This window comes from Onychomys torridus, chromosome 3 (assembly GCF_903995425.1).
Source record: "Onychomys torridus chromosome 3, mOncTor1.1, whole genome shotgun sequence".
Lineage (NCBI taxonomy): Eukaryota > Metazoa > Chordata > Mammalia > Rodentia > Cricetidae > Onychomys > Onychomys torridus.
Window position 1 is genome coordinate 80,452,504 of NC_050445.1, and position 27,311 is coordinate 80,479,814.

A 27,311-nucleotide genomic window follows, 5' to 3' on the forward strand; every position below is an offset into this window, starting at 1 on the left:
CTAGACCAAAACATAATTTATACAAAGTAAACATTTTATTGCCCAAATATCTAAGTATCTGACTATTTACTTCATTTGTTTAAAATATAAAACAAACACTTAAAAATATCTAGCTCTGGACTGAGGAGATAGCTCAGCCTCACAAGATTTAGGGCCTGAGTTTGAATCCCCAGGACCCATGTAAAGGCAAGTAAGTAGCACACACCTGTAATCCCAGCAGTCCTGGGATGGGGATGAAGACAGGAGAATCCCCAAAACTCAAGGACCAACAAGCCTTGCCTCAAAGAACAAAGAGACCCTGTTTTAAACAAGGTAGAAGGCAAGAACTGATGCCCAAGCTTTCCACTGATGCACCATGACATGCATGTGCCATCTCTTATATACATAAACAAACACGCCCAAAATATTTTAAAATACTCAGTTCCAAGATCTTTTTTAAAAGGTTATTACTATATTTTATGTTCATATCTTTTGTGTAGACAACATACTTACATGGCAAGAACATCTCACTAGATTCTAATGATAGGAAAGACTAACTTGCGGGTTGGGGATTTAGCTCAGTGGTAGAGTGCTTGCCTAGCAAGCGCAAGGCCCTAGGTTTGATCCTCAGCTAAAAAAAAAAAAAAAAAAAAAAAAAAAGACTAGCTTGCTACAAACATGAGAGATACAGGGAGACAAAGACAGAGAAAAGGAGATTATATCCTGACAGAATTATATTACTTTTTATTTTTATACTTTTAACATTTATTTATTCATTGATTGTCTGATTCATTTGTTTACTTTGTGTGTGTGCATACTTTCAGGAGAGCAATTGGGTAAGGTACCTGTAGTTGAACACTGGCCTCAACATGGGTGCATGCATCCTAGTGCAAAAGCAAGTAAGACATTGGAGAGTAGTGAAATTCCACAGGAGAAAGAATCTTCTTCAGTAAACTGTCAAGCACTCTTTCCTAGCTCTGGGTCTAGAATGAGGACCAGGCTATGTCTGGCTACAGGATGCTCCACCATCAGTAAGAAGGGAACCCAGTCAGTGCTGGTGGCCTTATTAAATGAGCAGAAGGTTGCAATTGAAGTTCAAGGTGTCAGCCCATCAGGAGGAAACTCCCTGATGGGAAAATCTCAGACAGGCAAGGCCCCTGAGACCACAGACCCCAGAATGTCTTTTCCTTCTTGTGGGAAGCCAGCTCCCACCTTTTCAAGGCTTCTTATGAGGAGGATAGAGGAATAAGAATATATTAGGTAGAAAGACAGCAAAAAGGAGAAAGAGAGAAACATGGGATAGCTTCAGGAGGACCTGGGTCAATACCCAACAGCTTTTTCCATGTATCCAAAAGGGATTTTTATAACAATGCCAAAGCAAAAGACCTCCCCCTTTCTAGATCAAAGCACATGGCAAAGCCAAGTGTAGGCCGTTCCAAACACCTGGTAACCATGCCCATGATCAAATCATCCTCTTATGCAGCCCTGCTTGGTAAAGAAAGCTCAGATTCTCAGACCCTGAGTAAGTTCTCACTAGGAAACTTCTGTGGGTCTCCACAACTCCCTCTTCTTAATATTTTAAAGGGTCCCTCAGACCCCTCAGAAAGGCTGTGCCTGTCTTAGGTTGTCTTCTTCTTTAATAATCAGCCTTACCCCTCATAGAGATACACATTCTGTCTAGTGTACTCTGTCATAGGTTGGCAGCTAACAAGAAGGACTTACCCATCTCTGACTACCAGCTGCTGGCAATGGAAAGTAAAGAGCTTAATTTTTTGCAGCTCTAAATCAGGTCCTCCCCACTAAGTGCATGTAAGTAGCTAGAATAACCACAGTGATCCTTATGGCTATCATACCCCCCAGTAAAGGAGTAGAGGATAACCAGGATGGAATGTCCTTTTTGAATGGGTCCCAGATGTCTACAGCAGCCTCAGTTGCACCAAGCCCATTTTTAAATCAATAAACCCTTGATGCACTACAACAAATAAATCAGTAAACTCCTGATGCAACCACATCAAACCTAAAGACTCCCTTAGCTTCACTAAACCATGGTTCATTAATATCAACAGGTTAACATAATTCTAGCATGAATATTACTATATATATTTACAATTCTTACAAACTTACATCCAAAAGCAAACTCTCAACAGGACTATTTACACAACTATTTACACTTTACAAACTTTAGAAAATATCTAAAAATGATCTCTTAACAGAACTATTTACATTTTCCTCTAACAAGACAGAGGGCCCATGAATCATGAGTCACTATAGTTAAAATTGTAGGTGAAATAAAAAACTGTTGCATTTCTGGAGTTTGAAGTTCAAAGTCAGTTCTGAGACCAGTTTTAAAGTTTCCCTGAAAGTTTGAAATCAGAGCCTAACTTGTTAGTGGCTCTGGAGTCTTTGGATAGTGGCCCCTTTATAAAAACTTGTTGCAGTCTGACAACCCAGTCCAAATAAGTCTGCATTTTCCGGTAGCCTTCCCTAGGATAACTGCCCTAGGGCACAGGTAGAATTACCATACTGAGCTGCTGTAAAACTCTTCAGAAAGCTTTCTGCTCGGCTAGTAGGAATCAGGAACCTGTCTCTTAAAGGAGCTATGTATTGGGTTGCCACTAACAACCAGAAACTGGGCTCCATTACCTTCCAGCTTTCACAGACTCAGTATTATCCTGGACATCTGGCTGTTCAATTACAGGGAACTTCTAAAATCCTTGTACTTCCTCTCCTCTGCCAGCTGTTTCTCTAATATTGGCTTGAAGGGGAGACACACGACTAGCAGCAAGGGTTTGCCATGCTCTGGGAGGTTTTTGCACCAGGACAACTATGGGCAACTTTACCATTCTGATAGATGATTCCCCAAGTGAGTCTAATTCTGCCATTGCAGAAGGAAGATGAGTACCCTTCTGAGAAGGAGAGACCTGAAGAGCCTACAAGTTTTGAGAAAGAGAAATTACTAAGTCTCTCAAGCCCTCCACTTCCTCCCTTGTCTCATCCCAAGACTTCTGTTCCTTAAACTCTGCTTCATGGCCAAGAGGGGACGAACGCTGAGTGAATGATTTTGTAAAAGCACCCCCATTTAGCAGCAGCTCTGGCAGAGTGGAAGGTTTTGTTTCACCAGTGTCTGCCTCAGGGAAAATTCCCCCCTGCCACTCAGGACTCAGATCCAAACTGTCCCAAATTAGTGACCACAGTCCAAAAGCTTCCAGTGTGGTCTTCTCCATCCCATGCTCCTCATAATGTTGTTGCATTTTGACTCCGGTTCTCCCCCAGGAGTCTGCATCCAGGTCCCATAGTCAGAGAACCAAGGACACAGCTCCTCTACAAACTCCAAGACCTCTGCACTTGCTGCTGCTCTACCTTAACTTCTCTGGTTTTCAGACTCTCTACAAGTGAATATACAAACATCTGGTGACTATTTCCCTGCCTTATATTGGTTTCTCTTTCTCAGACTGCTAAGTCCACAGTGGCTGCTCATTCCTGGATGCTATTTTCTGTGCACCAGGTCCGGAACTAGGGAAATTCTACTCTTAACCTAAGTTTCTTCCTATATAATGTCCCTATACATAAACTCTACATTTTTACCTAATTTAGTAGATAGAGATTAAGAAAGAGAAATAGAGGCAAAGATACTTTTTAAAAAATTTATTTATTCATTTTATGTATATGAGTGCTCTACCTACATGTACACCTTTATTCCAGAAGAGGGCATCAAATCCTACTATAGAGGATTCTATGGTTGCTTGGAATTGAACTCAAAACCTCTGGAAGAGCAGTCAGCACTCTTAACTGCTGAGCCATCTCCCAGCCCCCAACAGAGAGATACTTGCTGCAGCCTAACTTTTACTACTTGCTTCAGCTTAATTTTTAACTGCTCTGCTTTATTTATATACAGTTTTACTCCCAAAGAATAGCATACTACCACCTGATCCTTAATTCATAACCAGACATGTCCACCTGCTTCTGCAGTGCCCCCTTCTCTCCCTTACTTATTTCCTCTGTATCTAAGCCCCAAGTTCTGGTTTTACCTGTGTGAGGCCAGCTCCCACCTTTTCAAGGGTTCTGATGAGGAGGAGAGAGGGATAAGAAAATATTAGATAGAAAGATAGCAAAGAGGAGACAGGCAGTCACAAGAAAGCTTTGGGAGGGCCTAGGTCAATACCGAACAGCCTTTTCCATTTATTCAAAAGCGCTTTTTATAGGGGTTGGGGATTTAGCTCAGTGGTAGAGTGCTTGCCTAACAAGCGCCTGGCCCTGGGTTCAGTCGTCAGCTCCAAAAAAAGGGCTTTTTATAACAATGCCAAAGCAAAAGACCTCCCCCTTGCTAGATCAAAGCACACTGTACAGCCAAGTGTAGACCCTTCCAAACAGCTGGTAACCATGCCCATTGTCAAATAATCCCCTTATGCAGCCCTGCTGGGTAAAGCAAGCTCAGATTCTTGGACTCTAAGTAAGTTCTCAGTAGGAAACCTCTGTGGGTCTCCCACAGCTTCTGCTGTGCCTTCACATGTTTGCTGCTGCTATCTTTCTCTGGTGTGATTGGGTGTGGGAAGATCCCTACTATTATAATGTAGTGTATTTATCTCATAGAAACATCCCATTCTACTGAGCATTTTTACCTATGGATTGTTGTGAAGATGATTCCTCCCTAAGCTGTACTAATTGATAATAATAATTATGTTAGATTATACAGAGTTTTGATGAATAAAAATAAATACAAGGAAATGTTATACAGCTAGGGATTATCCATTTTACCTAAGGAGCTACATAGATTGCAGTTCAGGTTAATGATTAAGAAAAAAATTGAGTCCCAGTTAGCCCAGCTAGCTTATATTCTTTTAACCTTAATGTTGAGAAATGTGTTCACAGGTTTCAGAGTGTATCACAGCTGAAACAAAGCCTTGAAAATAAAGTTAGACTAAGGTGTTTTCATCAGATAGCTTTAAGGTGAAAAACCCAAGAAGACAATCTAAAGTTTTAGAAAGGCACATAGCTGAATGAGGAACTCTTTCAAGTCAGAGAACAAGAACAAAGCAGCCCAGTTATTACTACCTGACACACTTTCTTGCTAGGATTGGCTAATGACCAAAGGTGATGATTAACTTCCTATACCCATTTCTGCCATTAATCCCGATTTAAAAAAAAAAAAAAAAAAACTATTGATGAGTGGGTATGTATCCTAAAGATTTAAAAGTAGAGCTGACTGATTCTTTTTCATATATAAAAGTTTAAGTTTGTGATTCCTTATAAGATTACCTTTCAAGGTAAGTAGTAAAGTAACTGGCCTTTTCTTTGTCACTGCAAAATGCAGCCTGACAGAAGAACACCTTGCTTGCCCACATGGTTAATCTATAACAAGTTACTTGGGTATGAATGTATGTGAGCTCTTGGGATAATGTTGTTGTTGGCATTTTACTTTTGGGGGGGGGGGGTGACCACCCAGCTCCCAGATAAATGTGCACAGAGGCTTATTATTACTTATGAATGCTTGACTTAGTTTCTAGCCAGCTTTTCTTAACTTATCCTGACTATCTTTTGCTTCTGGGCTTTTCCCATTATTTTACTTCTGTAAATCTTACTCTTACTCTGTGACTTGCTGTGTAGCTGAGTGGCTGGCCCCTGATGTCCTCCTCCTTCTCTCACTCCTAGATCTCTCTCTCCAGATTTCTCCTTCTATATATTCTCTCTGCCTGAGAGCCCCACCTATCCATTCTCCTGTCTTGCCATTGGTTGTTCAGTTCTTTATTAGACCATCAGATGTTGTAGACAGGCACAGTAACACAGATTCACAGAGGTAAACAAATGTAACATAAACAAAAGTAACACACCTTAAAATAATATTCTACAACAGGATAATTTGTTTTTCATCTACAATACCTAAAATGTTAATCATGTAAGGGATACGGGGAAAATGCTGTTTTTAACTGTTTATTTTGTATTCATTGTAATCATCGACTTGAAAAACAGAATGTAACCACGTTGCAATTTTTATATTGCCTAAAAGATTTTGCTCGGTTATATAAGCTGTAAGAAAAAGAATAAATATAGAGTTAAAATGGGCTAGAAGAAAAACATCAAGAATGAGAGACAGAAAACATCAAGAATGAGTTAGAAGGAAAACATCAAGAATGGGAAAATTAGAAGGGTAACATCAAGAGTAAAGATAGAGTTAGAAAGAAAACATCAGGATGAGAGAAGGAATAGAGAATGCAAAAGAAGAATAAAGAAAAGGTTTGAAGGAAATCATTGAGAGTGTGTGTGTGAGTGAGTGTCTTTTTCCCTAACCCCTCCAGATAGAAAAGTCTTGGTACATGCCTACGCTGTGGATTCCTTTTGAGCCCTTCACTGCTGGAGACTGAGCCCCCAGGCAACAATAAGCCAACTTTTGGTGGTTGCATGGAGCTGAAAGAATAAGAGGTGCCCAAATGTAGCCATATATATTCAATAACAAATATGTCTGGTCTAGGGTGTTCATAAAGGAGCCAGCACAGCTATGTTTAAGAGGATATTCACAGGAAAGAGGGAGAAACCTGCAGTCTAGCATCAAGCCAGCTTCATCTGCCTAGACTGAGTGACCTCTTCACTCAGAGAGAGGAAAGGGGGAACCCTCTATGTTGAAAGAATGTATTGTGTAGAATGTCTACTGTTCCTTTTTACTTGATATTCAACAAAACAAATCACTCAATATGTGCAGAGGTGAGGAAACATGATAATCAGTGGAAGAAAAGAAACAACAGACACAGACCCCAAAAATGATTCATATATTGAAGGTACCAGTGTTTCTTTTTGTCTTTGTTTTAGATAGGCTCTCTTGCTAAGTTTCCTATGCTTGCCTTGAACTCAATATGTAGCCCATGCTAGCCTAAAGCCATCCTTCTGTCCTAGCTTCCTGAGTCTTGGGATTACAGACATGTGCCATCAGTTTTCCAGATAATTATTTTATAAAATAATCACTAACATGTTAAAGAAAACATGAAATGATAGCAAAATTAATGAAAAGGTATTTTCATAATTTAAAAAGATGGAATGCATTGACAGGAATCAATGAGCATTCCAGGCCTGAAAAATATATTGTCCACAATTAAGATTTAATTTAATGTATTCAACAGATGGGATGGGACACAACATAAAACAAAATTAGTAAAGTTAGCAATCCATTAAATTAATCAGTGAAAAAGATCCAAAATTGTGCCCAGAAGAAAAAACAGTTAACAGGACAAAGGTAAATTTTTTATTATATTCATGATTGGATTCCTATCAGAGAAGAGAAGAGAATTGGATAGAAATAACAATATATTCAAGTGATTGGTTGCAAAACTAAGGAAAACTAAGTATTAGTCAACAGATTCAGTAAGTCTAGTATATCAGATAGGTTTTTGTTTTGTTTTATTTGCTTTTTTGTTTTTTTTCTTTTTGAGTCTTACTATGCCTGGGCTCAAGCAATCCTTAGCCCCAGACTCCCTAACAGGTAGAACTATACCTACGAGTGGCATGAGTACATTTTTGGTTTTGGTTTTGGTTTTCATTTAGTCAGATGTACACAAGTTTGTAGAGAAATGGTATTGCCTGTAGGTAAACAACTAGGTTTTGCTTAGAACACACAGGTGATGTTCAGAAGAGGTCAAATATCCATGGATGACTAAAAATAAAAGATTAAGTGTTACACATATTCGCAGGTGGCTTTTAGAAGAGTAAAAGTCCTGGGAAATTGAGTCGGAATAGATAGAGAGCTGGCAGAATTAAATTCACCGCAATGGCCTCCAAGGGAAAGTGAATGGGTGGGGCCCAAGACTTCTATTTTACCTGCTGTTAATGCATGAGCAGAGGTGACTCAAGGGTTTCTCGGGATAAAATCATGGGGCATATCCCTATTTAACATGTTAATAAATATTTCAAAATTACCACCCTAAAAGGAAGAGTTGTACCAAACTGCCCCGGAAGTTGAATGGTTCCCCTCTTCCCTCCCCTGTGCTCTCATTCTCCCCAAGATGTTATCTGCTCGAAACTCCTACTGTATCACCCACAACACATACCTACCATTTACAGACAAAATAGAAGTTACCAGGACTTTCTCAGCTCCCTACCCTGAGGAGAATAAAACCTTGTATTCAGCACCATACTGATCTCCCGAGAAAGGACAGAATTCGGGAAATATGGGGGTGAAAGGAAACCCTGCTCCCTGCTCCTGCAGCTCTGATCTGCTCCCACTGTCAGAAGGGACCTATAGGACCACACAGGGAACATGTTTTTCCAAACGGTACCCTAAAAAGGCGGGAAGTAAACTGCTCGCTCAGGGCTAGATGTTGTACTTCCAAACGCTGCCGTCAAGAATGCCAAGGCCAGTGATTAGGCTGTGCTTACATAAGGCCAAATAATCTTAACTCCTGGCCTCCTCTCTCCCAGACCTGAATGAAGCCACTCATAAATCCACCATATAACTTTAGTTACTGAGAGAAAAAAGAAACTTCAATGTTTAATCTAAACTTGTGACAAACTACACTCTTTGGGTAATGTTAGAAAAAAAAGTGTTTGGGGGCTTAGCAACACTTAAAGATGTAAGTTTGAAAGCCACAAGAAAAAAAAAAACATACCTATAACTCCATTGTAAAGCCACTTAAACACGTCTGTCCCTTCAGAAGCCCACAGCTGAGTGTTTATTGCAGCACCTTTGTTTCTGCTTCTAATAAATCCAGTTTTGCTTCATACAGATTCGCCCTGAAACTCATTTGCTGAAACCAAAACCCCAGGTTTTGCCTGGGTGTCGATCTCTGAAAAGGTGTAGTGTGAAGCTGTGTCGAACAGCAGTGACTCTTCTTCCCTCCTGCTAAAAGCAGGAAAAGGAAATTCTTACTCACAGAACCCTGAAGTCTCTTGTTCTAGGCTCACCGCCCACTTCTTGCTCAAGATGCTCTTCACAATGTAACGCTCTCTTTTCCTCTCTGTGTGTCTGACACTCTTCCCTTTTTCGTCTTGTCTAAAGATTGACACATGGGGCTTCCACCCAGGGCCCTGTACCCTTCCTCCCGGGAAAATGTCACTTTTTTTTTCTCCCCTTCTTTCTCATTCCCATCCCTGCTTTGGCCACCATCACCGCCCTTCAGCCTCTCCCATCCGGCTCCTTCCCAGCTGCACCTCCGGGCATCTCCTTGCCTCTCCCGCGCCCTCTGTGTGTGTGAGGATGCGCGGCTCCAGTACCTCACAGATTTGAGGAATGTAGTTGTCCCTGAAGTAGTTCCTCAGTTTGGGAGTGGCACTGCGCAGTGAAGCCATGGTCAAGGGCAAGACTGAGAAACTTCGCTCTGCCCGCTACTGGTGTCAGCACTGCCGAGGCCGGCCGCGTCGGGGCGTTGCCCGGCAACCACGGGGGAGGAGCGGTACTGTCTCCGCCAGTCTGGAGACGGAAAAAAGAGCTTGAGGGGAGGGGCGGGGCAGAGTGGGAGCGGGGCACAGCTGGGCAGGGGAGGTGGGGGGGGGGCTAGAGGCGGGACTCACGCGGGGAGGTCTTGGGTACCGGAAGAGGCTGCAGTCGGGGTTCCGTGGGAGCGGCGCCTCCGGCAAGCCCCGCCCGCCCGCCGGGCTTCCGCGTTCAGCAGGGCGGCTTCCGGAAGGCGGAGCTCCAACCGCATTTCCTTCCTCTGGGCCAGAGCTGGCTCTGGCCCTGCTGCACCTGCGCGTGGTCCTGGCTTCCCGGATCCCTGCAGCAGCGGCATGGGCGGCGCGCGGGACGTGGGCTGGGTGGCGGCGGGGCTGGTCCTCGGCGCCGGCGCCTGCTACTGCATCTACCGGCTGACTCGGGGCCCGCGGCGAGGCGGGCGCCGGCTGCGCCCCTCGCAGTCTGCAGGTGAGGCGATGGGCCACCTGGCAGGTGGACAGGTTCGGGGCTCCAGGACCACCCCGGGCTGGGCTGGGCCGGAGGTGTCCTAAGCACTCGAGACTCCCTGTCGTCGCTGTAAAACTAGGTCTGAGTGGGAGGACATGGGGCCGGGCGTGGAGGAAAGCTGGAGATAGACGAGTCAGGAAGCCTAGGTTTCCTTGGGTGGGTCCTGAGCCGCTCCCCTGCCCCCACTTCTTTGTTTAAAATAAGGGCTGAAAATATTGCCTGAAGTTTTCTGTTGCTTCCCCAGGCTTCACAGCTGAGAACCAAGGTTTCTCCACGCCATGTAGATTGCTTGTCACTTTAAAGTTTGTCCTGGGCCTTTGTGTTACCAGAAATGCCCCTGACTGCGAAGAGTGTAAGTGCAGGGTCTTGAGCCCAGGTTGAAATTTGGCACGTAGCTGTGTGAAGAAAGGACCCCTAGGTGCAATTCTGCAAGCACTTTACGGGCCTGTGCAGGGCAGGTACCTTGAAGCCCTCCGTAGCATCCTAAAATTCGGGGTGTGTGTTGGAAATAACCTCAGCCTACAGGAGGTACTCCCTTCTGGCAGACAAGGCTTGTAGGGTCAGTCCTATGGTGATTGGGACATTAAGAGGTCCAACAATCTGCTGCACATAAAGGGATCGTTTAGGTCCTGAAAACTGTTGGGAAAACAATTTGAAATAAAATCTGCCAACCAAAAACCTGCCTTCCTCAGAGGTAGAGAAACGTAATATTTTTTATTGACCGACACCGTTACATGTAATTGGTTAATGTCATTCCAGAGACAGAATTCTCACCTCTGTGTAGCTGGGCATATGCAAAATAAATAGTAGCTTGTCCTTAAAATAAGAGGACTTGACAGTACGATTTTCTACACATAATTCATCTCAAATTCACTGAGAGTTCAGGCAGTTATAGGTGAGAGTAAAGGCAATATAGATAATTGTTGCCTTTCCCTAAAGAGAAAATAAAGCACCTTTATAGGCAGGTAGAAAAGTATTTTCGGGTTGTACAACTTTGGCATTTACTTTTCAAAATTTGCACTTACCTGAAGGGACCAGGACCAACCATGGATTTACATTCCAGCCTTCCACTTCCTCCAGAAAAGAGGGTGTGCAGCGTCTTACCCTCTTGTCAGAGTTTAAACAGTTTGTGAAGATGAGCAATTTGCCCTTACAAAGCCAAGATTGTTGTTCCTTTCTCTAATATTTCTATGCAAGAATATTTTTTGTTGTTGTTTTTGATTTTTGGTTTTTAGAGACAGGGTTTCTCTGTGTAGCCCTGGCTGCCCTGGAACTAGCTCTGTAGACCAGGTTGGATTCAAACTCACAAAGATCCGCCTGCCTCTGCCTCCCGAGTGCTGGGATTAAACGCCTGTGCCACCACTGTCTGGCATGTTTTGTTTTTTTTAAGGCAGAGGGTCTGATGTATCTCTGCCCTGGAACTTACTGTGTTGCAGAAAATTGAACTTCTGATCCTCCTTTCTCCATTGCCATTGTTGCTAGGCTTGACAGCATACACCACTATGCTTTGGTACTGGAAATGAAACACAGGTCAGACAACTTTATTAATAGGTTGCCCATGGACCCTTCCCAAATTTCTACCCTTTTCTTTTCTTTGTCTTAAACTTTTGAGAAATGTGTAACTGCTGGTCTGTCAGTCCAGCAGAGGGCGGTGGTGTGAAAGTGAATCAACTCAGGTCTAGGCTACATAGTGAAAACTTATCTCCTAAAAAAAGTATAATTCCTGAACTAAGACTCTTTGTAGCCCTTGGAAAAGATGAAAACAGTATCAAATCATTCAGTCAGCTTGACATTAGAACTTGACAAAGATAGTACAAATCTCCCTCAATTATAAATAAAGAAAATCTATCAGAGAGTTGAGGAAATGATCTCCTGAGGCCAGATGGACATATAAGAAGAATTCATAGGAGTATATGTTATTTATTGCATCAATATATTTTTAAACAGCATAGTAATGTGTAAAAGTCATTAAAATAGTATTTCTGATAACTTGCAACATTAGGAATAGAAGGAAATGTTCTTAAATTGATGAATTTTGATAATACTCATCAAAAACAAACACAAAGATGCTTTAATTAAAGGTATTTAATATTAAAACATTAGTTTCGTCTTTACTAAGTTCAAGACTAAGAGACGTACTATCACAACTATTTAGCATTGTCCTGGAACCCAGGCATCTTGACAGGGAAAATCATAAAATTCAGTGTTACAAAGGAAGCAAAATTACAGAAAAAGAAATTCTGATTTGTAAATGACTTGTTTTGAGTCAGAAAAGTGCCAGAGAACTGAACACTAGAAGCGGGGGAGGGAGGATATGATGATACACTATGGTAAAATGGAACACAGATACACTTAGTAACTTCTTGTATCTAAGCACTATGTGCAAGTTTTCAGTATAAAACTAGGAGTATATCTAGCAGGCTTCCTTCCTGATAGACTTTTAAAAGGGCAATTAGTCCCTCCCTTATCTACTTACACAAACCTATCACATGGTCGCTCTTTAGTCAGATGTCCGATCAGATCCATATACCTAATGTTAAAGTAGGAGACACAATGCTGTCAACATCAGGGGTCCCTGTTATTTACGTGCACTACCTTACTAATAGACATAGATTATGGGACCACTGGCTAATACTTGATGGCTATGTGCCTTTGTTTCCTACATAAATTCAGAATAGTAATAGTATCTTTGTCCTAGGAATACCTGAGAATCAAATGACATGAACCATGTAAAGTGCTTCAGACAAGCAATGCCAGGCAGCCATCTACAGAACCTTGGAAGTTTGGGCTGCCCACTCAGAAGAGGCTTGCCTTCTCCTCTCCCTTTCCCTTTTCTTCATCTTTTTTGACTCTGACCAAAAGCCTAAGCATGCTCCCCACACTTACTTTCTCACTCGTCAGTACTTCCCTTCTTCCACATGCCATCCTCCATTCTTGAAGCGGCCTGTGTTCTTGAAGCTGTGGCCTTCTCTCTTCCTCCTCTTCATCTTCCTCTTGCCCACAGGTGCCAGCATTTACACCTTGTTTGCCTTTTGCTTTCTCTCAAACATGATGAAAATTGTCCCCAGACTTAAAAAAACAAAACACTTCATTGATGTTTTAATGATCTTTCAATGGCTTTCCTCTTATGCAGAAGACTTAACTGATGGTTCCTATGATGAGATCTTAAATGCTGAACAACTTGAAAAACTTCTATACCTGCTGGAGTCAACCAATGATCCTATAATTGTTGAAAAAGCCTTGGTCACCCTGGGTAATAATGCAGCCTTCTCAGCTAATCAAGTAAGCCTCCTCTTTTTCTCACACAGTAGTAGTTATGATTCTAGGCACTTAACTCTCGGAGTCTCTGTATCCTCGTATGGCTACTTATGCTCACAACATTATTTGTTTTTTTTACATCAGAAAATCACAGCCAAATAATGACACAGGAAGTCCTATCTCAGAAGTTGGGTACTAGCATCACATTTGTAATAGTTCCTGTTCATCACAAGGCAGAGCTTCCATAAAATAGAAAAAGCGCCCGGCGGTGGTGGCGCACGCCTTTAATCCCAGCACTCGGGAGGCAGAGGCAGGCGGATCTCTGTGAGTTCGAGGCCAGCCTGGATTACCAAGTGAGTTCCAGGAAAGGAGTAAAGCTACACAGAGAAAACCTGTCTCAAAAACAAAAAAACAAAAAAAAAATAGAAAAAATAGAAAAAGCATATAACATTTTAAGTATGTGTTTTCATTGGATAGCTGACCTTGCTGGCATAATCCTGATGTAGGTGGTCACTGGCCAGCGATAACCACCAAATCAGCATAAATGGCTAAGACTGAAGAGTTCAATGTGAATGCTTCTTTCTCCTTTCCCCCACAGAGAACAAGGAAAAATAATTTTGGGTTTTGTTTTTTTCAACAACACTTCTTGTTAACATTGGCATCAATGCACATTTATTTTGAGCTTAAAAAAAAAAGAAGGAATTTTGAATGTTTTGCCATTAAAAAGTAATACATGTTTGAGGAAATATATGCATTTAAGGTGGTTATGCAATGTATGCATGTATCAAAACTTAAACTACACATACATACATATATATACACATACATACATACATACATACATACATATGTAGTGTCTGTCAGCTAAAACAAAGGGAGATAGATCGATGGGTAAAGTGGGCCCACATGAAAACCAGGCATGGTGCCATGCACTGTTAATCCCAACACTGAGGAAGCATTGAGGAGGCAGGGAGTACCTGTGGCTCATTGGCTTAAAATGTAGCCTAATCACCAAGCTCTAATCATAATGAAAGACCATGTCTCAAAAAATAAGACAGCTACTGAGAAACAATACTCAGGGTTGACCTCTGACTCACACTTAGGAACATGCCTCCACATACATGAATATGAGCATCCTTCCCCCACACACATGAAAAGTAAAGTAAATAATGAAAATAAATAGAAAATTAAGGCTGAGGAGAAAGCTCAGTAGGTAAAGTGGTTCACCTTACAAGCATGAGGATCTACATTCAATCCTCAGAACTCAAACTGAAAAAGCCAAAAGCCAGGTGTAGCCACTTGTAATCCCAGCACTAGCAAGGTGGGGACAGAAAGATGATCCATGAGGCTCCCTGGCCAGCCAGCAAGGTCTACTTGGTTGCACTGATTGTACACATTAGTGATGAACTCTGAGTCACCAGTAATGCATTTGTGTCACATTGAGGAAATAAAAGCACTTCCCCTTGGAGTCATTTAACCAAGAGGGAGTCCACTGTACTTCATGCTCCCTGTGTCTTTTGTCCTCTGTCTGTTATTTGAGTCTGAATCTGTGCCTGTCCTTTTGTGTGTCTGCCTGGTGTATGTCTGTCTGCAAGTGATGTAACTGGCTGTGCCTACAAAGGGCCTCACTATTTATTGAACAGTGTCTTAGTCAGGGTTTCTATTGCTTTGAAGAGACACCGTGACCACAGCAACTGTTATAAAGAAAATATTCAATTGGGGCTGGCTTACAATTTAGAGGTTTAGTCCATTATTGTCATGGTGAGATGTATGTCAGCATATAGGCAGATGTGCTGGAGGGGTAGCTGAGAATTCTGCATCTGGATTAGGGAGCAGGAAGGGAGTCACACTGGGCCTGGCTTGAGCATCTGAAACCTGAAAGCCCACTCCCAGAGACACTTCTTCAGCAGGGCCACACCTCCTAATAGTGCCACTCCTTATGAGCCTCTTGGGACCATTTTTATTTAGACCTCTACAAATAGCATAGAAAACATCATGTGGGGAACGATGGGACACTTTACAGAAATCTTTAACAGTTTTACAAGGGATTAAATTACTGGTCCCAACTGATCCCAACTGACCCAGATAATAAACATTATTTTTAACCAATATCAATAGTTACTTTCAATTTCTGTATTTGCTGCTTTCAGAAATAATGATACACATGCATTATTCTGGTTCAGGGGCAAGAAAGAGTATGTTACTTAAGATTGTCACTGTGCATTAGTTTAGGTTGAAAAAGTTAATTGCTTTGGAAATCCAAGGCAAGGTTAATAGGCAGGTAAAACAGTGTGAGTACATGGTAGGCTAGCAATCTTAAGTGACATCAAGATTCATTATTAACTTTGGCTATGAGGTCCAGCAGAAAGTTCCAGTATTAGAATATAACATATTTTAGAATATTACATCTCCACACTTGTTGAGTCCCAGCCAATGAAAGAACTGTCTCAAAAAAAAAAAAAAAAAAAAAAAAAGTGACTGGCACTTTGATGAATGGCAGCTGAGGCTGCCCTCTGCATGCACATAGACACACACACATAAATACAATTTCTTTTTAAGTAATGAAATTTCCTACAGGAAGATTTATTTATGAGAATAGCATTTCTCTAAAGTGATTAATTTTAGTTGTGTTTTTAGATGTACAGAATTCGGTTAAAGGGCTGCATATTGAAGTTACAGTCCATTTTTTTCCCCTCTCTTAGGCCATTATTCGTGAGTTGGGTGGTATCCCAATTGTTGGAAACAAAATCAACTCTCTGAACCACAGTATTAAAGAGAAAGCTTTAAATGCACTAAATAACCTGAGTGTGAATGTTGAAAATCAAATCAAGATAAAGGTGAGTTGTCTGAAATAAAAATGCATCGGGTTGTCCTTTCAAAAGATTAAAGGTGAATAATGGAACCAACAGGGTGTGCCTCATAACTTTATAGCCAACAACTACCTTTAAAGAAAGAAACTAAAGCAGAGCTATCCCCTAGGCTTTTCTAGTTGGGTTTCAGTTTAATTCAGGAATGCTAAAAGAACAAAGCCAGCATCCAGGAACTCACACCCACAGAAAGACTCGGTAAACTAAGAAACCAAGTGAGTGCAACTTAGTGTTTTTAAACCGTTCCGTTGTACAGAAAGAAGAAGACACACATGGGATGGCACTTTCAGTCTAACAAAATATTTCCAAAATCAATGAGGAAAAAACAAATCTACAAAAAAGTGGCTAAAGATGAAGATAAGCAACTGGTGGACCGTCATCCTCAAATATCCAGTACATACCTATCTAGAGCCCTCCTCACCATCAAGGGGAGGAGTTGATGCTAGTAGTGTTTTAAAGGATGGAGATGTAAGGAAATTGTGACCAAAGAGAAACAGTTGGCTTACAAGTGTAATTTAGAGCTTTCAAATTTGATCTCTGCTTCCTTATTGTTACATTGCCACATCTACGGCAGTGTGGATACATTTGAAGTTTCTCACAAATGTTAATAAAGGTGTGTTGGGTGGTTAATTGATCATTTCTTAGACTTCAAATGAGGAACATTTTCTTACAAGTTTGCAGTTTTTGATGGCATTCTGATTGAGTGATAAATTTTCCAGTCTGGAAACACATGCACGGTCCCCACCAGTGCTTCGTTGCATTTCAGCAGTGAAAGTGAATATAATGTGGAAGCTCGCATACGTGCATCCAGAACAGTCTTGAGCTGAACGTAGTTTTTGCTCTGCTTGCTTTTCATTCTCAGCACAGTGCCAGGCCATTAACAAAGGCGACTCCACTAAAATGGTCACCGGAGCTGGAGTGCAGACATAAATAGCCTCTTTTCTGAAGAACCAGTTCATCCTGAGATCCACTCAGCCATTCAGGAGACATTTCTAGAAAGCCTGTTGCTCAGTCTTTCTTTTTGCCTTCAGGTGTATGTCCAGCGAGTCTGTGAGGATGTCTTTGCGGATCCCTTGAACTCTGCTGTGCAGCTGGCTGGACTGAGGTTGCTTACAAACATGACCGTCACCAATGACTACCAGCACCTGCTCAGCAGCTACATCGCAGGCCTGCTCCACCTGCTACTTATTGGCAATGGAAGCACCAAGGTAGGAGTGCAGCAGTCGGTGTTGCAGGTTGAGAGCTGTTGCCTCAAACCTAGTAAGATGGAATTTGCAGTCTGTGTGGTAACACACAGCTCTAATCTCGACACTCTTTGATGCAGAGGCAGGCAGAGTTCTGAGAGCTCTACCTAGACTACAGAATAAGTTCCAGTGAGGAAAAAGAAAGACTGAAATTCCACACCATCTATTTCAACCCTGTGATGTCTTAGCACTCGAGAGTCAGAGGCAGGTGGATCTATGTGAGTTCACGGCCAACCTGATCTATACAGCAAATTGCAGGGTCCACTTAAAGTTTATGAAAAATCCTCAGAAGCCCAAGAAAGCATATTACTTTTATCTCCTAACACTGAATTGCAGAATCCGTGTGTGAAGGTCATGTGACATTTACCTCAGGTGGGTGGTCATTAGATTTTCTGACAATCAGTAAACCATGTTCTACTGGGATCCCTAGCATCCTTAGCCAGAAATAGGAACACTGAGTAAAGGGACTCAGAAATAGTGACCATAAGTTGCAGCTTTTATCTTAGGATTGACCAGTTTTTAAAATTAGCATACAAAGTAATGGATTTCATTGTTTCATTTTTATGTATAGTTTTTGTTACTCCTTGTCTTAGTTAGGGTTTCTAATGCTGTGAAGAAACACCATGACCATGGCAACTCTTACAAGGAAAAACATTTAATTGGTGGTACCTTACAGTTTCAGAGGTTCAGTCCATTATCATCATGGTGGGGAAAATGATGCTGCTACATCTTGATCAGAAGGCAACAGAAAGTGAACGCAGACACTGGGTGGTATACTGAGCATAGGAAACCTCAAAGCCCTCCCCCACAGTGACACACTTCCTCCAATAAGGCCATACCAACTCGAACAAAGCCACACCTCCTAATAGTGAGATTATGGGGGCCAATTATATTCAAATTGTCACATTCCACTCCATGACTGCCATAAGCTTTTAATACCATAATACAAAATGCGTTTAGTCCAACTCCAAAAGTTCCCATAGTCTATTACAGTCTCAGCAATGTTGAAAAGTACAAAGTTAAAAGTCTTCTTTTGATATTCATGCAATCTCTTAACTCTAATCCCCTATAAAATCAAAATCAAAAACCAGATCACATACTTCCAACATAGGATATACATTACCATTCCAAAACATAGGGAAGGGAGCATAGTGAGGAAATACTGGACCAAAACAGAATGGAATACCAGCTGGGCAAACTCCAGACTCTGCATCTGAATGTGTGATGTCAAAATGCTCTTCAGATCTCCAACTCCTTTCAGCTCTGTTGGCTGTAACACACTTCTTCCTTTTGAGCTGGTTCCACTCCCTATTAGCAGCTCTCCTCGGCAGGTATCCCACAGCTCTGGCACCCCTAACATCTTGGGTTCTCCAAGGCAGTCCAGGTTAAACTTCACAACTTCACACAATGGCCTCTCTAGGCCTCCATTCAGGGACAACCTGACATCTCCCTGGCCTCAGTGGCTTTCCTTAATCTCAGGCAAATTCTGTAGTCCCTTTTATCCTTAAGTCCAGAACCACTTGGCCAAAGCTACAAGTTCTGCTGCTTACTGGGGCTGGAACATGGCCCCTTTGTTCAATTATATCTTTATCAGCTTTCTGTCCTTCACTTGCCTAAGCTTGCTCTGTAGACAGGCTGGCCTCAAACTCAGAGATCCTCCAGCCTCTGCCTTCCCAGTGCTGGGGTTAAAAGTGTGTGCCACCTCATGTAGATGCAACAGTCTTATTAAATAAGAAACACAGAGCCAAATGCAGAGTTAAAAGCCCAAGAGGTCAGAGCAGTAGCTAAAAGCTGATACTAAAAACCCTTTCTTACCCTTAGCTGCTACTGTCGTCCATCCCCTCAGAAAAAGGCCTACTTCTCTGTGTCTGTCCTCATATTGACTTTCTGTTCTGCCTTCTTATTGGTTGTAAATCCAACCACATGACCTCCTCGTCACTGCCTGAATATACAGACCTCCAGGTCTTATATGGTTGGTATTGAGATTAAAAGCATGTGTCTCCATGCTGGCTGTATCCTTGAACACACAGAGATCTGCCTGTCATGTGATCAGGATTAAAGGTGTGTGCCACCACTGCCTGGCCACTGCTATGGCTTGCTGTTAGCTCTGACCCCCAGGCAACTTTATTTATTAACATACAAATAAAATCACATTTCAGTACAAATAAAATATCACCATAACCACATCTGGCTCTAAGCTTTTCTTTAGTTCCTTTTCACAAATTAGAAACTTAGCTGGGTGGGATCTTGCCCTGAGGTCACCACTCACTTTATTTCTTAATCCTTTTTTCTCCTTGAGCACAGGAGTTAACTCTATTCCAATTCCTGTTGCCCCTTTTCTCAGTTTGTGCCTTTTGTACTTTCATTTGCTTAGCTTGCTTCTTTTCATTATAAACCTCCATCAGTTACCATTACTAGGCTGTTTTGAGATTTCCTGTGCCAATGGAATTAATCCAAATCTCTTCACTTTTGCCTCCAGCAGATTCTTTGGACAAGGGCAAAAAAAAAGCAGCCACATTCTTCACCAAAATGTCACAGGAATGATCTCTAGGTAACATATTAAACCTCTTGAGGTAGCCTCCCACCCATACACCCAGTTTATCAAATCACACACAGCACCACTGTCTTCCATGCTCCTACTAGTATGGCCTATTAAGCAGTGCTTAAAGCATCCCGCTGCTTTCCTAACCAAAAGTATCAAAGTTCATTTTACTCCAAACAAAAAACAAAAATAGTCCAGCCTATCACAGCAATACCCCAGTCCCTGGTACCATCTTCTGTTCTGTCTTAGTTAGGGTTTCTAACTAAGACTGAAGAGACACTATGACCATGGCAACTCTTATAAAGGAAAACATTTAACTGAGGTGGCAGCTTACAGTTTCAGAAGTTCGGTCCATTATGAGCATGGCAGGGAGCATGGCAGCATGCAGGCAGACATAGTGCTGGAGTAGCTGAGAGTCCTACATCTTATAGGCAACAGGAAGTCAACTGAGACACTGGGCATAAGAAACCTGAGCATTGCCAGGCAGTGGTGGCGCACGCCTTTAATCCCAGCACTCGGGAGGCAGAGCCAGGCGGATCTCTGAATTTGAGGCCAGCCTGGTCTACAGAGGGAGATCAAGGAAAAGCACAAAGCTACACAGAGAAACCCTGTCTTGAAAAACCACAAAAAAAAAAAAAAAAAAGAAGAAACCTGAGCATAAGAAACCCCAAAGCTAGCCCCACAGTGACACACCCCCTAATAGTGCCTATGGGTTTATGGGGGCCAATTACATCTAAACTACCACATTCTTCCTTCTCAGCTTCCCTCCTTCTTAACCCTGCCTACTCCCCAGTGTCCTCAATGTCCCTTTCCATTTTTATGTCACATGTAACTGTCTTCATCACCATCATCATCACCACTACATTTATTTATAGGAAGGGAGGAACTCATATGTTATGGTGCACATACCCTGAGTCAGATCTCTCCTTCCAACATGTGGGTCCCAATGATTGAACTTTGGTTTTCAGGCTTGGTGGCAGGTCTTTTGCCCACTGAGCCTCCTACCAGCCCTGTTTTATTTTTTTCATAAGTTTTCTTTTATTTGTGTGTGTGTGTATTTGGTGGATGTGTGGTATAAAGCATATGTGGAAGCCAGAGGAAAGCTGTGAAGTTGGTTTTCTCTTTCCTCCTTTCTGTGGATTTGGGGCTCAGACTCAGGTCCCAGGGCCTACACAAGTGTCTCATCTGCTGAGCCTCTTCATGGCCCTTATTGATTTTTGAGGTGGGGTCTCACTGTGCAGCAGAGGATGATCCTGGATTCCCATCCAGCCTTCACCTTCTGAGTGCTGGGATTACAGACGTGCACACCTTGCCTGGTTTTATATCCTCCTGAAAATGGACCCCAGGTGTGCACTCTACAACTGCAATATGTCCCCAGCCCTCCATTACTCTCTTAACAAAATGGTTTGTTTGGCTGATTTTTGGTTTTGTTTTTTGGTTCAGCCATTATTTGTTGAAGTCCTCCTACTCCACGGTTATTGTCTGTTGTACAAATGGAGGAGGCAGCAGAGGTGCAGATGGCAGATAGGACCACAGGAGACACTTGAAAGTCCTAGTGAATCTCCTGTGTTAAAGTCTATTCTTCCTGCTATTCTTTATAAAGCAATCGATAGAATGTAGATTGACTAGTTGTAATGGGGTCTATTATTTATCAGGGTTGTTTTAACCATGTAGATGTGTGTTCTTTTAGACAATTGAAAGCAAAATGCATGAGTGTTTGATTGTACTGGATATGATTTTATTTTTAATTTTTATTTATGATTTGTTTGTAAGATGGAGGAAAGGTGTGTGTCACAGTGTGCCCCTGGAGATCAGAGGACAACAGCCTTGTAAAGTCAGTTCTTTTTTTCACCTTTACCTGGATTTGGGGAACTTGAACTCTGGTTCTAAAGCTTTACTACAAGGGCCCTTCCTACTGAGCCATCTAGCTAGCCCCAAGCTGGATTTTTTTTTTATTTTTTGAGACAATTTCACTATGTGTCCTTGGCTAGTCTTGAACTCTTGACTCTCCTGTTTCAGCCTCCCAAGTGCTGAGATTTATAGGTTAGTGCTACTATACTTGGCTGCATTAGTATTTAGGAAGGATCAATGTGAAGATATACCCCAAGTATCTGACATTATTTCGGTGCTTCTGGGGTTCTCGGGGTATAATCACCAAAGTACCTCTCTGTAGTTCAGCGCTTCTGAGGTATTTATATGGGTTTTCCACATTTCCTATAGCCCAGCTTATTTGGGTCTGGTCCAGGACATCCCAGACATTCAGAATTAAATACAAGTGTCAGCCATCTTTTTTGTAGTACTGCTCTGGTTGCTGGTTATTTCCAGCCCAGTGGAAGATGACTTCCAGCCTTCTGGGGCCCAGGAGACGCCTTCCCTCTGTTTAATATGACTACTATAGGAAAAACCTTGCCCTTGACTGTCTCTGCAGCTGCCTTACCCAGAATCCAGGAGGAACTCTTAGTTCAGAGCCAAGCAAATCTCTCTGGACCTGTATATATCTGTCTCAGATCTGGTTGATAAAATTTACTACTTTTTAAGAGATGACTCTCATTGTTTTGTTGTATTTTTCCATTGCATTGCCTACAATTTTTCTAGGATAGAAAATTAAAATTTTAATGGGAACCTGGCCATCATTATGGCATTGTTTCTCCATAAAAGCTGAGTGTAAAGTTCTAACTCAAAAGTGCATTGTTGCATAGTCACCCATTTGTATGTGTCTGTCATGGATAGGTATTTCCTCAGGTAGTGTCCTGCAGAGTGACTATTAAAGATCTTATTTAGTCTGTGGCGGTGCTTCCTGAGTGCTGTGATCTGTTACGGTGCCCTCTCTGCATGCTGTGATCTGTGATGGTGCCCTCTCTGCCCGCTGTGATCTGTGGTGGTGCCCTCTCTGCCCGCTGTGATCTGTGGTGGTGCCCTCTCTGCCCGCTGTGATCTCTGGTGGTGCCCTCTCTGCCCGCTGTGATCTGTGGTGGTGCCCTCTCTGCCCGCTGTGATCTCTGGTGGTGCCCTCTCTGCCCGCTGTGATCTCTGGTGGTGCCCTCTCTGCATGCTATGATCTCTGGTGGTGCCCTCTCTGCCCGCTGCTTTCCCTGTACGCAGTGATCTGTGGCTGCCATTGATGCACAGCAAATCCAAATACTGGAAAGTGTTATCTGCACTGACAACAGAGAGCCAATAACTTAAGTGTCCTGGATCACCACAAGGTGGTGCACGTGACAAGAAAGGAAAAAGAACTTTCAACTGTGTTAGAGGACAGCAAGGTCACATTTCAGATACTTAGTAGCTATTTCTTACTATTTCTGGTTGCCAATGAGTGGACGTTCACCCAGGTTCATCTCATAGGTCAAGGCAATCTATCACACAGCTTTTGTTCCTGTTACCCTGCTCCAAGCTTCACTGACATTACAGCCAGGGACTTTATTCCTTAGACCTGTTACTGGTGTTACCGACAGCATCAGGCCAGCTGAGATCTCACACTAGCTCTCAGAGAGTGCACTAGAGGGTCAGAAGTCACTCTTGCTTTCTTACCTTTAACAGTCTATCATTTTTCTAAGAAACACCTGTGTGAAAAGCATGCTTTTTGTCTTCACCTTGTTCTCTTCTGCATTGTTTGACATTTGATCATGACCATGTATTAATTTCCAATTTTTTAATTTTGGGGGGTGGGGGGATTGGCTTCTAGAGACAGGGTTTCTCTGTGTAGCCCTGACTGCCCTTTAACTCGCTCTGTAGACCAGGTGGACTGGAACTCACACATATCCACCTCTGCCTCCTGAGTGCTGGGACTAAAGCGCTCCACACCCTGCAAAAATTTAAAAGATGATAAAAAGGAGGTTGCTGTGAGATGTTCTGTATGCTGTGAATATGTATCGCTCTGATTGGTTGATAAATACAAAGCTGATTGGCCAGTAGCCAGGCAGGAGGTATAGGCGGGAGTAGCAGACAAGGAGAATTCAGGGAAGAGGAAGGCTGAGTCAGGAGATGACAGCCTGCCATCCAGAGAGCAGCATGTAAGGCACAGAGGTAAAGCCACAGAATGTGTGGCAACATACAGATTAACAGAAATGGGCTGAGTTTAAGTGTAAGAACTAGTCAGTCGTAAGCCTGAGCTAATGGCTGAGCAGTTTAATTAACATAAGCTTCTGAGTGATTATTTTATAAGCGGGGCCATAGGACTGCGGGGCCATAGGACTTCGGGGCCTGGTGGGACCAGAAAACCTTCTAACTACAGGAGGTTAAGCAAAGTTTTATCACCTTTCATTCATAAGTAGGTTGACATGCATACAGTATGATGTGGAAACTTCCTTTTTCTTTGTTGTCCTATATTTGGAAATGGTTTAGGGCTAAGGTCGACCTTGGTAGGGTAGTGCTTGCCAAGCCCAGGAGACCCGGGTTTGATCCCCATCGCCCTCTCCCCTCCAAGTTCTAAAGTCAGTATCTGTTGCCTGTTTGATCAGTTAGAAAAATGGACATCCAGCTTCCTCCCTGGATCTAGTGAAAAGCGGAGGGTTTTGTTGTTGTTATTTGGCCTGGCTTTAGTACCCTCCTCCTTCTCCTCATTTTAATTTCAACTGTCTTGTGGAAAGTATGGGTTAGTGTTTTTCAAAGGGGCTGGAGAGATGACTCAGTACTTAAGAGCATGTGTTGCTCTTGCAAACGACCCAAGTTTGGTTCCAAGCACCCACATAACCATTGGTAACTCCAGCTCCTGAGGCTCTGATATCCGCTTCTGACCTGCAGGCACCACACACATGGTGCATATACATACATACAGGCAAAAAAGTTTATACAATTATTAATTTTTCAGAAATAAGTAATAGGAATGCTAGCATTTTAATTAGCTATTAAATCACTTTAATATCACTTCCCATTTAAATGATCATTAAACATTGTTCACATTTTTAAAAGATAAGCTCCAAGATTCATAATAACCTTGTCGAAGGAAAAGATTCTAGTTTCTGGTCATGGTGACCAAACCTACAGAATTTTGATAGCTTTCATGAATAATAAATAAACTAAGCTTTGAGAGATTTCTGTTGTTCAAAGATCAGAGTATCCTTACCAGGACTCATAATAAAATTGACTTTAGAACTGGAGGAATAACCAGTTCCATGGTTAAATTGTTCGTTGTGCGAGCATGAGATCAGGCGTTCAGATCCCAGTACCCATGTAAATTCTGGGCGGGTAGCCTGCCTGTAATCCTAGCATGGGGGCATGAGATGGGACCCCTGGAACAAGCTGGTAGACTAGCCCAGTAGGTGAGTTCTGGGTTCAAGTCTAACTGACCTCAGCCTCTGGCCTCCTCATGCACATACATGTGAACATGTATACACACAAGCACAAACACGGGAGAAAAAGAGGTGATTTAACACATAGCAGACTTACGGTATTGGAAGACATTTGCTGAGTTTTTTCTGTCTCCCCAGCAGTTGAGACAGAGAACTGAGGTATACATGGCACATACATACCTGCTCTGAATGTGGTGCTGAGGGTCAGAGGAGCTAAGCAGATACTTCACAGAGAGACCTGGAGCCAGGCCTGGAGGTGCAAACAGGAGTTTACGGGTGGCGGGGAGGAAGAGGCCAGCATCTAGGGAGAGGGTCGTGCTTGCTGATCCAGTAAACCCAGCCTTCTGCCGGCAGGTGCAGGTTTTGAAGCTGCTTTTGAACTTGTCGGAGAATCCAGCCATGACAGAAGGACTACTGAGTGCCCAAGTAAGTCCATCACCTCCCTGGTTTGTAAATGCACACATAGATTTTGACAAATACATCTAGAAAGGTCTGCCAAAAACAATGACAAGGATTATCTCTGAAGAGCAGAACTAAGGTGTTAGCTTATTATTCCTTGTATATATGAATTTATGTTTACTGAAACAAGCATATTTGACTTTTTAAAACCCTCTTTAAAAATTCTCTGAATCAAGTGATCTCTTCTCCTTTGGCAGTGCACAGTGTCATTGCATTTGTAAGTTTGGTTTGCTTTATGCACGTGACCTCAGCCTTTGCTGAAACAGCAGTGTTGAGTCACCTGTATGTGCTTGATGCTGGGCAGAGTGCCCGAACCAGCAAGTACATAGTGTTTGTTCTCTTGGAACTTAGGAGACACAAACATGTAACAAATAAGCAAGATCCTTGAAAACTGTCCCCATGTTCTAAAGCAAGTCAGAGTGGCGCAGAGATGAACTGGAATTCCCTGCCTGCAGAAATAGAACCATCCACTCAGCCCTGTTACCTGTACTGTGTGTGGACAGTAATATTGGTTGAATTGATGAGTTCTTACAAAAACTGGATGGATCCTAAAATGGTTGGTTTTCCAAATGTCTACACTTTGGGGTTCCAAAGAAATCTTACTTGTTAGCTAACAAACAAAGGGATAAAAAGTGCACAGGTGTAAGTAAGTTAGCAGTTAGGTTGGCTCGCCTGTGGTCAGACTTTTAAATGTAAACTAGTCGATGTTTCAGAATACAAAAATGACACTCAGTATTTCCTCTTTCAGGTGGATTCTTCATTTCTTTCCCTTTATGATGGGCAAATAGCAAAGGAGATTCTTCTTCGGGCGCTTACACTGTTTCAGAATATAAACAATTGCCTCAGAGTAGAAGGCTGCCTAGCTAGTCAGCCTCCTTTCGCTAAGGGGTCATTGTTCTCCCTGTTGTATGGAGAAGACTGTGCCCAGAAAATGAGAGCTCTAGTTTATCACCATGATGTGGATGTCAAAGAGAAGGTTTTAGCAATAATGCCCAAATTCTGATGGGTTGCTCCTACTTTTTCTAAGAGTAATGCAGTCATAAGTCAGCACACAGGAACTTATTTTCTACCTTCCTTTCAAAGGATTGTTTCAGCTGGTGGAGTTAAACAATAAAAGTTGTATTTTGTTTTTAACACAGATCAGGGTGACCAGCTCTACTCCAAGATGATTTTCAAAATTTGGGATTTTTTTTTTCTTGTGAGACAGAGTTTCTCTGTATAGCCCTTGGCTGTACTGGAACCTGCTGTAGACCATGCTGGCCTCAAACTGACAGAGATCTACCAGGCTTTGCCTCCCGAGTGCTGGGATTAAAGGCATGCACCACCACTACCTGGCAAAATTTGGGATTTTGGAGTATTCAGATTTGGGGTTTGGGGCTTAGGTATGATCAGCAGGTGAAGTCTACAAATACTCCAGTCAAACACTCAGGATGTGACTCACTTCTGGGACAAACATTTTGTTGGGTTTATTTTGAATGATCTTACTGGTATCAAATGAATATGAGAGACTGTGCTGGAGATATTTATGGAGATATTAATAGTTCCCTCACATGGAATGAGTGGCCTTTCTCTGTACAGTCCTAACTCCCGGAAGTGGTTTGCAGTTGCTCATCAGGCAGTTCTAGGTGCTGAGGTGAAGACTAGAACTGCCACAGAAGGCCCTTGAGCTTCAGCGGTGCCCAAGCTCGAGCACACTCGCCATCCCCACCTCCTGCTTGCGGGGCTTTGTTCATTGTCAGACTCCTCCCTCACTTCTGAGCAGTAAGCTGCAGTAACATTTACAGGGGAAAT

The 27,311-nt window shown here is 42.5% G+C and overlaps 2 protein-coding genes across 3 annotated transcripts in view; one reads left to right on the top strand and one right to left on the bottom strand.

The window, feature by feature from the left end:
* Fbxl13 (F-box and leucine rich repeat protein 13) overlaps positions 1-9,537 on the bottom strand; it is a 211,753-nt gene extending 202,216 nt beyond the window's left edge. The window contains exons 1-2 of one of the 2 annotated variants that reach the window (XM_036180894.1): positions 9,472-9,537; positions 9,175-9,370 (exon numbers count right to left, since the gene is read on the bottom strand). In XM_036180894.1, the coding sequence (XP_036036787.1) occupies positions 9,175-9,249 (75 nt within the window). In that variant the 5' untranslated portion in view covers positions 9,250-9,370; positions 9,472-9,537. Of the gene's footprint in view, positions 1-9,174; positions 9,418-9,471 lie in introns of those variants that run through there. The other variant, XM_036180895.1, reaches the window with a different exon arrangement.
* Armc10 (armadillo repeat containing 10) lies at positions 9,514-26,747 on the top strand. The gene is made up of 6 exons (XM_036180905.1): positions 9,514-9,820; positions 12,993-13,141; positions 15,820-15,954; positions 17,016-17,192; positions 25,416-25,487; positions 26,269-26,747. The coding sequence occupies exons 1-6, from the start codon at positions 9,688-9,690 to the stop codon at positions 26,521-26,523; spliced, it is 921 nt and encodes a 306-aa protein (XP_036036798.1). The 5' UTR covers positions 9,514-9,687; the 3' UTR covers positions 26,524-26,747.
* Positions 26,748-27,311: the final 564 nt, after the last annotated feature.